Source organism: Cryptotermes secundus, unplaced genomic scaffold (genome assembly GCF_002891405.2).
Source record: "Cryptotermes secundus unplaced genomic scaffold, Csec_1.0 scaffold509, whole genome shotgun sequence".
Lineage (NCBI taxonomy): Eukaryota > Metazoa > Arthropoda > Insecta > Blattodea > Kalotermitidae > Cryptotermes > Cryptotermes secundus.
The window spans coordinates 241,027-254,220 of record NW_019725420.1 but is presented as its reverse complement, the minus strand read 5'-3'; the positions used below and the strand labels follow the sequence as shown (position 1 = coordinate 254,220).

General features: G+C 43.2%; 1 protein-coding gene across 1 annotated transcript in view; it reads right to left on the bottom strand.

Annotated features, from left to right (window-relative positions):
* The window catches only part of LOC111863350 (polypeptide N-acetylgalactosaminyltransferase 2), a 150,847-nt gene that overhangs the window by 52,467 nt on the left and 85,186 nt on the right, over positions 1 to 13,194 (bottom strand). Inside the window, exon 2 of the mRNA XM_023849599.2 lies at positions 1,138 to 1,409. Coding sequence (XP_023705367.1) covers positions 1,138 to 1,409 — 272 coding nt within the window. The remainder of the gene's footprint in view (positions 1 to 1,137; positions 1,410 to 13,194) is intronic.

Below are 13,194 nucleotides of genomic sequence, written 5' to 3'. Positions count from 1 at the left end.
CTGTCTGGGAAGGCACGACTTTCGGAGCGGCATATTTCACAAAATCGTTTATATTAGACTCTTTGTTAAATAAAAATTAATTTATGCCGGCCTTTTGTCCATATCGTGGCTACTAATTGGCAGTAATCTAAACACATTACGTAACAAAGTAACTATCTTACAAATGTTTTATTAATCACGACACAAACAATAATTTTAATCACAGTGTCAAGGAATTTCATGTCATGAATTGTTGCGCAGTTTTCACAAAGCTGGTTTACCTTTAACTGGGGAGGGGAGGCGGTTTCCTCATCTTCTGGGCGACATTTATGCTTGTGTCGGCCCTGAAGGATGTGTAAGAAAGCGGCAGTGGCTTACTTTAATGCAGAATGCCCCCGCGTGAGGGATGTTAACCACTAGAAAGCAATGTTCTGTAGTTACAGCAGAATGGCTCGCCTCTCCCAAACACGTACCAGCAGTTTTAAATATTGCACTTCCTTCCCCCGGCTGCTGCTGCTGCTGCTACCTAGCGGTAAATTCCTTCCATTGATTTCACATTTTCTTTAATGTGCGCAGACATCAGCCAGTGATACTGAATCTGGTTATTCAACGCGAGCAACGGATTCCATTTGTTAATCTTTATTAAAATGAAGATTTTGGTCGCTGTTGCGGTCTCCAAGGAGCGTGGCGGTAAGACACTCGTGTCTGCTGTCACGTGATCCCCGTGTAGTGGTCTGCACTGACAAAGAGAAGACTCCAACTTTCAAGCATATACCTTCGACTTAAATAAACGCTTATAGTTTTCACAATCAGCAATAAAGCGGACATCTTCTAGTCCGGGTCAATTCTGCTTTCTACATTATACGTTTAGAACATACATGACGATATCTCAACACGTCCCAGTTGTTTGGGATTGTCCTAGAGACCCACGTTAATAAGGAACTCCTTATACGTAAGAGAATTACAGTTATAACATGTACTATCAACACAGCCTGCAGAAAAATGAGCTTTCCCCTAAAAGGTTTCGAATGTGGGCTCACAGTGCTTCTCTTGCCCTGAATATCAGCACGATCCCAACGTGCACTTATAGAGAATGCCCCGATGAACACAACCTGAATTAACACACACTTTCATTTATAACGATCTCGAGGTACTCACATGGGGCTCCTCTCGTCCGGAATGTCCCTGTTGCTAGGCAATCCGTCGCTGGCCTGCTGATTGAACTTGTTCCTCAGGTACGGATCCTCCCCTGCCTTCAACCCTCCACGCTCCACATAGCCCTTCTCATCGAAGTAATTCCACTTGACCCGAGGGTCTGTGTCGGTGGCTGCTATCGATGCTTGAGGCGGGGACAAAGCTACCGGCAGCGCGTCCTCCAGGGCGGCTGTAGCAGACTCCTTCAGGCGCAATGCGCGATTCTCCTCAGGCATCTACAAAAATGAAGTCTTCGTCAGTCCTTCCCAATGGTGGCCCATTCTACTAACGTCAATTAAGGAGACTCTGGCCTCCAGATATGCACAGCCATAAACAATTTTTCCCTGCATATTATATTGAATCTTTTTTTTGCCTTAAAGATTCATCTCTTATGTCATAATCATATATGATGTTTGAAAAAAAGGATGAATTCCATTTAAGCTTCATAAAAGAGATGAGTTATGCTGGTCCAACACAAAAACGAAATTCCCTGAAGTCTTCCCATGCCAATATACTCATAATCATAACTTAATTTCATACGACGCTAAATAACATTTTATGCCGATAAATCGCCATTAGTTTCCCAACAAATCAACAATCCATCATTTTAATACGGTAAAACTGAAGTAATAAACTGAAAAATTCAAAGACTGGCACAAAAAATCACGTTTGCGTTACTGAAAAACTGCTCCCATCTCAGAAACTTTCTGGCAACTCAATATCTCAAGCTATGATTTAAGTTGTACGTAGGCGGGCATTAAATATGGATTTTCTGTCTACAGACTGACCTTACAGACACACAGACATCACCCAGCATGCTTAGGGCGAGAGAAAATATGAGCGAAACGGACACACTGTGGTTGGAAAATCTCAAAGGAAAAGGTATTCGAGAGACCTAAGCGTGTGTGACAGGATACTATTAAAGTGAGAAGAATGGATTTAACTGGCCTAGAATAAACCCAATTGTAGTGTTTTTTTCTTAAATCTGTGGTGAACAAAACACTGCTGCCGCTGTGAAGGGGTGGAGGGGGAATATATTTTCATTGACACCATTAAATCTAAAAGACATTCAGAGTCAAATTATCAGAAGAAAAGTCGTTCGAAGAATGTGAAGGTGCCCACATGCTAACCCTGTTTAAAGATTCAGAATAAATTACACTGTTCAATGCATTGTCATGACAACAGTTCGGCTTGATGTCTAGGTTACGTCCGTGCGTATATCAATAGTGCCGAGGTACGGTTAGACTTGAACCAGCATCGATAGGCAAATCTGCACGGAGGCAGCGAGTACATATGCGGTGCTATTGTTGTGATAACAGTCCAAGTCAGTTCGTCCGTCCGGAGCATTTACGATCCAAGATAATTTAATAGCTTCCTGCGTGGCTTTTTTCTAGTAAAATGATGGCTCCACAACCTCATTATCTAAAAGGAGATACAAAGTTCGCATAACAGCACAGGTCCTACTGCACAATTCCAGGAGGAGGTGGAGGAGTAGGTGGAGATGGAGGATGAGGTGGAGGAGGAAGTGGAGGAGGATGTGGAGGCGGTAGAGGAGGTGGAGGCGGAGGAGGTGGTGGAGGAGGAGGTGGTGGAGGAGTAGGTGGAGATGGAGGATGAGGTGGAGGAGGCGGTGGAGGAGGTGGCGGTGGAGGAGGTGGAGGAGGAGGTGGAGGAGGCGGTGGAGGAGGTGGAGGTGGTGGAGGAGGTGGAGGTGGTGGAGGAGGAGAAGCAGAAAAAGAGTGAGAAACAAACCAAAACGTTCTTTACCTGCTTCTGTAACTTGTAAGGATTTCGATACATTAATCACTGGCTATACTTATTTCTATATTTATTCAGTGCTTCCCGCTTTCTTAGTCGAGCCTGACGCAAATAGAGGCACGCAACTGGAGCCCAAAGGTCGCTCTTGGAGTGCAATTTCTAGGCAGTGCCTTCATTCTTGGTTCACTTCGACAAATTTGCAGCTGCAGTAGTGGACACCGGACCATGTAAGGTTACGCAATGTCGCAACACACGTTTAGAAAGTGTGTGTACTATGAAACAGATGAAGAATTAGGACTACAAAATTACAGGTGTTGTGCAAGATCCTGATGCTTTACCGTTGACCAGGGCGAGGGTCAATCCTGGAAGCAGAAACATCTCCTTCTGCAAGATGGTTATAACTTTCATTTCCAATGAAATGCAGATTCGTCCATTACTTCACCCAGCTATACCCACAACGCGAGGACGTCAGAGGAATAGACACGCAATACTTCAACAGAACATCGTCGGATGTAATGACTGGCAGTCCTGTTTCGTATTCACACAAGTCCCGAACACTAATCTCCGTCATGAAACTGGATCCACTAATATCACATTCTAAAAATAAGTGTATTTACATTATATACGCCTCACTAAATAAAAATCTCCGTGATTTCAGTCCGCAAGCGAATTATACCTGACCGCCTCTATGGTCTAGTGGTCAGCGTTCCTGGCTACAGATCCATAGGTCCGGGTTCGATTCCCGGTGCTACCATATTTTTTTTCTGAGAAGTAGTGGGTGTGGAACGGGGTGCACTCAGCCTCGTGATGATAATTGAGGAGCTCTGTTAAGGAAATAGCGGCTCCGGTCTAGAAAACCGAAATTAACGGCCGTGTGGATTCGTTGCGATGACAACGCGACACCCTCTATCCGCAAAAGTTGTCACTAAACTTCGCCGATATGCGGCGGTCGCTCGGTCGGTATATGTCTCACTAAAGGTTTCATTGTTCCAACTATCCTGAGTTATTGTCGTTTTTCTCAGTCCTTCCAGGATAATGCTTCGATAATACGACAGAAGCCGTTCACGGTAGCCGAGCGGTCTAAGGAATGCACTGTCTTCGTTCGCTCGGAGGCCTGCATCGTGGGTTAGAATCCCACTCAGCGCATGGATGTTTGGTGTTTGTGTGTGTGTGTGTTTGCGTGCGCGCGTCTTTTCTGTGTCTGTGTACCGGTAGAGGCCTTCCGACGAGCTGATCACCCGCCCAAGATGTCCTACCGAATGTCTAAGATCTAGTAAACCGAAGTGAAATGGAGAGTTTCATGGAGGTAGGCGAAAGCCAAAATTGGAGCTGTAGCACCAAAGAAAAGAAAAACGTCAGAACTGACCACTAAGTCATCTATCGAGGTCCTTCCGAACCAATATTCACAATCATCCCACAACAGGTCCATTTTAGCGGGCAATACATGAGCAATATTTTACAAAAGCGTGTTACGAGTATTTTGAAGTAACCCAAGACAATTGAGTACTTTCTCACATTGCAGAGGGTACAGACACTGCGGTAAGTACGTCTCTACTCAGCAGTCACAACAGCGTCTTTGCCGTAAAAAGAACGCGGAAACAACGCGCATTCTATTCTGCCTGTAACACGAAGTCCTGGAATGAAATAAATTATCTTTACAAATTGGAAGGCTAAGATTAAAGAATAATCATGTCTTCCAAAGCTAGAACATCCCATTACTTCATGAACTACGCGGCGTTCTGTTTTCATTTGAAAAATAAACGAGTTTTCTTAGCAGGGAGAACTGAAATTGACTATGGATGTCAGTTTTCAACACATTTTTCCAGTTGCTGCACCTCACTAATGATAAACTACAAGTGAAATTGTACAACTCTGGCCAAAACTTTATATTATTCCCAGATTTATCAAACACATCTTTTTACAAACTAGCTCTGCCTTCACGATGGGGGGTACGCAGTAGCGTAGTTGGTTGAGGCACTACGCTGCAAGCCGGAAGGTCGCGGGATCGAATTCGTATGGGTCATGGAATTTTTCAATTGATCTGATCCTTCCAGCCGCACTATGGCCCTGGGGTAGACTCAGCCTCTAACAGAAATGAGTACCAGGAACTTTCCTGGGGGGTAAAGGGCGGCCGGCGCGTAAGACTTACAACCTTACCGCCATCTGTGAGCCGATTGTCTAGACAATGTGGGAGCCTCGAACTCTCACACCCCTATGGGCCTTCACGGTCTGTGTACACGGAGAACTTGACCTTTTACCGCTATCCCCCCCCCCAAAAAAAACGTCACTCTTGTCTTCCCTGTACTTAATTATGCATCATTCCGCGATTATGAGCGACGATATAGCTCAATACGTTCCTAATCCCGACACTAGATGGAGGTGAGTGGTCAGGTTTACCCCCAGAGAAACCCCTAGGGCCCGATGCATAAGAGACTGAGTGGGCCCCAGGGACGACCTGAACGCGGTACAGAAACCAAAAATTTCTTGCGTCTATGGGAAACCCATCAGTGGCAATCTAAATACAGCTCTGTGACAGTCTGCTAATTTCAGCATGTTCAAAGACTACAAATCTAAGCAAAACCAAATCAGTTTAATTTGGTCTGTATATTTTTACATGGGAGAAACTCTAAATAAGATATATGAAGTCATCACGATGGTGAGCATCCTTACTTTCGTTCCCTAGGCAAAAACTGCGCAGCCTAACAGTGGTTACCAACGCTTCGGAAGGAAAATACTGCCCACAGTTTCAGAGTGGAAGAGAGAAATATCGTTCAAAAGCACCAAGGGGAAGGAGACTGTGATACACGATATACTGTCACGTGACTGAGTGACTATAGACGGGGGTTAGGTTGGTAATTAAATTTACTGGACTCTTATGACTCGTGAGTACAAGTAATTATAACCGTTTAACAAGCTCACATATTTTACAATTCACTAAAGCATGCAATGACCTTCTGAATCTGCTGTGTCTTCAGCAGTTGTCTAGCAACGGCTTCCAACGCTGTAGATCCCTCAGCTTCCGCGTTCTGGAGCCTATCTCACAACTAGACTAGGGGTTGCTACGGAACGGCTTACAACAATGTGGGTGACTTCCTCTGACGACCTCCGATGGGTTTATTTCCCAACTGCTAGGTGTTGATTACTCGTCTGACTCGCTTCAAAGTCAAAGTCACGTTACGACCAAAGGCAAGTCTGCCAGTCAGTCTTGGTGTCAAGCACCACATGGGACCCAAGACAAATTTTTTGTTACTGTCAAAAAGTTGCGGTTTTTCCGATGTGAAGCCCCCTCTCCGATAACAGGAAGGATCTGTCACTCACAGCGGTCAAAATAAGTAGTACATATCATCTATATTTACAATTTTACATATCGGCATTTTACATAGTCAGTCAGTTGTCAAGAGTCCTTGAGAGTCAGAGTTTGTTTGCGACTGGCAGTTTACCGCCAATCGCTTCGTCTTGGCGCCCAGCCCCTTGAGGATCATGACCAGAGGTATCTTTTAACAGAACCCCTGCGGTCACAGTCCTTGTGCAACATCCTCTTTGACGAGAGGATGACTTTGTCTTTTACGAATACGCTTCGCTTTTGTCAAGTGTATGTATCGCACATATAGCATGTTATTGAAAATTCCTCCTTTTGAACAGTCCCCTGTCAGTGCAAGCTTTGCAAAGATCATACCTTTCTTACTTGTTTTATGCTACAGTGGCAGCTTAGTCACTTGAACGGTCGTAAGCTTGACCACCGTCAAGTTTAAGCCTCTTATATTTTCTGCGTCTGGATTGTAGAATAAATCATAATTATCTTCGCAAGACCCGGTACCAACCGCTACATGTGAAACTGATCTAACATCTGCAGTGCATTAAATAAACACAGTTATCGATATGACTACTCCAGGTTCTCGCTCTTTCACTTTTCTATCTTGTGGGAGAAACGATAATTTGTGAACATCTACATGAAAATTTGAAAACTAAATTTTTCCTGATAAAATATTAAAAATATTACACAATACTCTTTGACCTAACTGGAGGAGACGAACTGCTGTCTACGAAGTAAACATTTCGACATTTCGGAGGGCACCAAAGAGAGGGGCAATGTTCTTTAAACGGGCTGTAATACAGATGATCGATAATCCAGTAGCAGGCTGTTGAGACAAGACGCGCTCTGTCGGATAACAATATCGCCATCCGGGAAAAAAAGGGTCAACTTTATTTAAGTTCATTAATGGAGCGACACGACGTTCTAAATTAATGACCAAGCTTCACACCTGGCAGAGGCGCGTAGGGGTGGGAGGAGAGGTCCAGATTTTCCTACAAACCCAAAACGAAATACTACAAAAACAGTAAAATCTGCATAAGAACGCAAAGCCGTCTCCACAGCCATGAATTTCTGGTCTGTTATCATAATTAACAATTAGAGTCACATTATTCTACTGGTATTTATTATGCAATGAGTCTTACATTTTACAACTATAACATTTTGCAGATTAAAAAAAAAACATGTCTTGCAAAGAACAGTGATCACCCCCAGAATAATACAGCGGTTTTTATCGTGTAATCCGGCATGCTTTGCATGAACAAGCTGTAAGAGTGAGAGGTTAGAAACATGTTACAGAAAATTGTAATAATTATTATTATTATTACTATATTTCTTTGCCCAGTATTAATGTATGCCACATACATTTTTCCTCTTCTAATTGCATCATGGCTGTCAAAGCGGTGCCAAATAAATCATTATTATCTAAATGGTACATGTTGCCTAGGTTTGACATCTTGCTTGTGATTATATTAACACTGGCCTTTAGGCTGTTCAATTGTTACAATTAAATTATTAATATGTGGCCACTATCTTTATGTTATGTTTGTCCTTAATGTAATTACCAGTATCTGTACTGTGCTGTGTCTGTAATTGGCCTTGTGGCTGTTGACTCGGTATATAGATAATAAAATATTGATTTATTATTACTTACAGCATAGAACATGATCTTCTTGTGGCCATGGTTAATTACTTAACTGACAGAGAAATTCTTGTTGCCACAGAACCGGAGAGTCAAGGCCACGATTACGAGTTCAACACTGACACTAAAACTTTCGTAGTTTAATTCAGTATAAAACCAGTTTCTCTGAGATCCATTTTAATATTATTATCCGTTGTATGTCACGTTTTCAGACTAAATTCTGCTGTAGGCTGGCTTATGGGCTACATGCACAGGCAATGGATCAAAATGCACGGTTCCATTTCTGAACTAAATATATCAACAGAGCTTAAAATTATCAAAGATGTTTATTCCAACACTGCACAATGTACATAAAATGAACGCATAAGAGGGAGATCGTGCTTGTCCGTCTAAAAGTCCGTATGTTTAAACTTCGAAACTGTGTAATGGATTTCAGTCAAATCTTTTTATTTCGGGAGTCCATGTTAAAATTGTCGCATGAATTTAACCTTCATTCACGATGGTCAATAACAATCCTTACCAACCTCATATGAATTTAACATTTATTTTTTGTTACTTCTCAAAAACAACTCATCGTGCAAAGAAAATGATGTACGGCCTATAGAGATATGGTAAGATATAAAACTCTTATTTGAGATTTCTCTTCGACATGTTGAATACCCAATGAAATGGAAAGGCGATGGTTATACATTCTGGGATATAACCCCGTGTAGCATGTTGATGGTGGTGGTGGCTCTGTATGGGTGTGAAACTTCGTTTCTGATATTAAGGGAGGAACACAGACTGGGGGTGTTTGAGAACAGGGTGTTGAGGAGAACATTTTGACCGAAGAGAGATGAAGACACAGGAGGTTGGAGAAAACTGCATTATGAGCTCTTTTTTTAATTCGCTTGGTGGGTGGGGTGGGGGAGTGAACTGGGTCCACTCGGCACGGCGGCCACTGATTGGCTTATGTAGCCTGCCCCGGGTGAATATGATGGAGAATTTGGTGGAATGAAGATTGGCAGGGGAAACCGAAGTACTCGGAGAAACCCACCCCAGCTCCACTTCGTCCACCACAAATCCCACTTGACCAGACCCGGGATCGAACACGGGCCGCCGCGGTGGGAAGCCAGCGACTAACCGCTTGAGCTATGGCGCGGCCTTATGATTAGCTTCATAACTTGTACTCATCTCCAAGTATAATTAGAATGATCAAGTCAAGGAGGATGAGGTGGGCAGAGCATGAGGCACGAATGGGTGAGACAAGGAATCCATATAGGATATTGGTGGGAAAGCCAAAAGGAAAGATACCACTGGGAAGACCAAGGCGTAGGTGGGTGGACAATATTAAAATGTATCTTAGAGAGGTAGGATGGGATGGTATGGATTGGATTGATCTGATTCAGGATAGGGAACAGTGGAGGGCTCTTGTGAACACGGTAATGAACATTCGGGTTCCATAAAATGCTGGGATATTGTTGAGTAGCTGCAGAATTGGCGGCTCCTCCAGAAGTGCTCAGCTCCATGAGTAAGTAAGTTAGTGAGTAAGCATGTTGAAGGTAAACCGGCGTTCCAGAGGAACATATTGCCCCCATCTTCAAGGTCGAAGGATAAGCCAAGCAAGAAACAAGCGCGAAGCAGAAAGAAAATCGTTTGCGATAACGTATTCATATATGATATATATATACAGGGTGTCCCAGGAGGAATGTGCCAAACTTCGGGAGGGTGTTCCTTATGTTAAAGTATGCCGATATAACCCAAAACACCTATGTCCAAAGTTGAACGGTTACGGAGATAATGGCCCAAGAAAAGTGTGGTCTTCTGGCGAGTCCATGCACTGTACCTGTCAGCTGAGACGCCTTATCTGTGTTTGTCCTTGAGTGCCGTGATTCACCCTAGCCGTGCTTATGTAGTTGGCTTTATCAGAACGCGCAGTCGGTACGTTACGTCAGCGCTTGCCATTCACGTGTCATGTATAGTGCTTGGAAACCCTAAGGACAATTATGACATGGCGAGCGAGTATTTTGTACTTCAATTTTATGGCTTCATGTCACTAACAAGTTAGTTTGATGTTACGTACATTATTAACATTACAGAATCCACATATTCCTGCCAGTTTTAATATGTATTTTGTAATCAACAAGTGTGTAACCCCGGTCAAAGTTTGACACTTCTCGGGCCATTATCTCCGTAACCGTTCAACTTTGGACATAGGTGTTTTGGGTTATATCGGCATACTTTAACGTAAGGAACACCCTCCTGAAGTTTGGTCCATTCCTCCTGGGACACCCTGTATATATACGATCGTATACGTAATGACTGGTTTTGCAGCAACAGTGCTGTATCTCAATAAATGCATATCAGGGCCAATAATGCATGAAACATTGGAAAGACCGCGTCTGAAAAATTAATATACACAATTAGATAACATTTTCCACTCTTATTATAAACGCTGGGGTCGGCGCATTCAGCACTACCAGATCTGTCTGACAACAAAGTTCGCAGAAGCTGAAACTGAACACTAAAACCGTTTCAACCGGACTCCGTTCCTGAAAAAGTCTAAACGAGAAACCTTCGGGGTGTATCATGCGTGTGACAATTAAACGTTTAATTTCGCGGCCCGAAATGAGTTGAAATGAAACATGACTATTTCATTCTCCACGCGACACGCTTAGTAATCAAATGCATCTGCTTGAATTCCTCACAACACTACTCATATTACTAATAAGAATAATTACAGAACCTGTCGCTTTCCGACAGGAACACGACACAGTAATTTCCACTTTCCATGCCCTGGCCAAAATTCAGTAATTGGTGGGCCATGAAACTTTCTACAGTTAAGTCGAAAGTGAACTCTCGCGTTCATATATTCCATTTGTCCGTCTGATCCAACATAATGCAGCTAGAATATCAAAATGGGTAGTCAGAGAGCGGAGGTAGGGCCAGATTTAAATAAAACACTGCCCACTGGCGGCAAACTGAGCAGAAGTGTGCAGTAGAACACGGCGCACAGACAGAACATGGAACTGAAGTTAACTACTGGAAAATCTTACAGTCGCTCTTGGGATTTTTTTTTATTTCCAAGTTTGGAGTAAAACTGTACTGTTATGGTGGCAGACCGGTGAAATCAAAGGGCAAGTGGGGGCCCATGCGTTTAGTTGTGTAGCAGAGCATCCTGTTGTGATAATAGTGTAACGTATGTTCATGAGGTGGACACGCGTTCCTTACGGAGCTGAAGATATGCTCAGTCGCCATTGTTGTTGCTGTTATCGACATTATTATTGCTTTTGTTGCTGAGTCTAAACTTCTGTATGGCCCATATGTGATTAGCTATTTCGGAAAATGAAATGTTATTTCTTACAGAAATAACATTTCATTAAATCCATACTGCCTTTCAAAATTCCAAAAAGATGCCAAACTGCTGTTTAATTGCAGAATATGGCTTCTATTTTTGAAGCAGAAGCGAGGGAAGGAACGCAATATGCCGTATGAAAGTGCTGAAACAGAAAACCTAGTTACACCGCCTTTTCGGAATGGAGACGCGTCTGGTCACAGAATACTTTCGTCAGCCTGGCACTCCATGATGTATAGATGACGTGCAGAATTCTTCATCCATTCATAAAGTTACCATCTGCTCCTATTCTGCAGAATAATCTGTCCTACAGAGTAGTACACAAAAAACAGCATACGGGAAATGTTATAGGAAGAGACCTTTCGGAAGATCTACATCGGAGGACAATGTATTAAAATGTATTTTCGGGAAGGGGGCTCGTGAAAATGTCATCTGAAATGAAGTACCTGTGGATAGTGTTAATAGCAGGAATTTATGATGATATGGATGAACCTTCGGCTTCAGTAATCTCTTTACCACCTGAATGACGTTCAGCCATTCAAGAAAGGCCCGGTATATTGAAATGAGTTAAGAATATGACATCCGGCATTAGTACCAGATACATGTAGTTAAATACACTCTACCGAGTGCAAGAAGGGGACATAGGAAGGCGTATTGGTTTCAAACGGGCGGTCTGTTAGTATTATGGCGGGTTTCTGAGTGAACATTCAAATTTCTCTTATTTATTTTTGTCTCCTTACAGCTCCACTTTAACTACATACCAGTACAACACTGGGTGGAACCTCCAATAACTAGGAACTTCGTCCACGTTGTGCACTTCTGCATTTCGTTTGGTTCTCAGAATAAAAAGCGACTGTTTCCGCAAAAAATAACAATAACCGGCAGACACTTGTTAAAAGGGGGTATAGCTAATGTCTTATTTCGTTTGGAGTAGAATGCGACATTGAATGATTCGAGAGATATGACATGCACCAACGGAACAACCACGTGCGGCAGAAGGAATAATAAACGAATAATCAAAATTATGATCAGCTCTTAGACCGCATCTGTGGTTTGGTGGTCAGAGTTCCTGGCTACAGATCCAGATGTCCGGGTTCGATTCCCGGCGCTACCAGATGTTCTGAGAAGTAGTGGGTGTGGAACGGGGCCCACTCAGCCTCGTGACGATAACTGAGAAGCTATTTCAAGGAAATAGCGGCTCCGGTATAAGGAAAAGAAAACGTAATTAACGACCGTGGGTATCCGTTGCGCTGACCATGCGACATCCTCTATCCGCTAAAATTGCCACAAACTTCGGCGACAAGCGCCGGCCGCTCGGTCGGTAAACGTGTAGTTAGCTTGCGGATTCAAGCCACAGAGTTTTAGTTTTTGTATGAGCAGTTCTTACTTTATAGCAAACATTAATTTCATTGTTAGGTTATGACATAATGGTGAGAAGTCAAAACTATATAAGCTTACTGAGTGAAAAATCAGTATTAAGACTCCCGTGTCTCCTGTACATGAAGCTTTCACGGCGACCGTACTCGTATAAATGCAGTCTTCTCTGGCAATGTGGATTAGGTGTCTGACGTTTCAGTGACTGTCTCCATCATCAGAAGTTGGTGTGATGAGTGTTGCGTTCGCACGCTATATGTAAACAAATACATATATGCTGTCGCCTGCCGCAGGCCCGACGGCGAGGAGAGCGGTGGGCGGAGTCAGTCGGCGCTGTCCTATCCCGGTGCGGACTGTTATTATACAAACTAATGGTGAATTAAACATCTATACAGGATCTACTTATATATATACTGTTTAACAAATGCTTCAAAGTCCTCTTGTAAGCGAATCACTCACTCATGGAACTGAGCCCTCCTTGACAAGCCGTCAATTGGGCAGCTACTCAAGAACTTCCAAGCATTTTATGGAAGCTGAAGGTTCATCACCGTGTTCACAAGAACCCTCCACTTGTCCTTATCTTGAGCCTGATCAATCCAATCC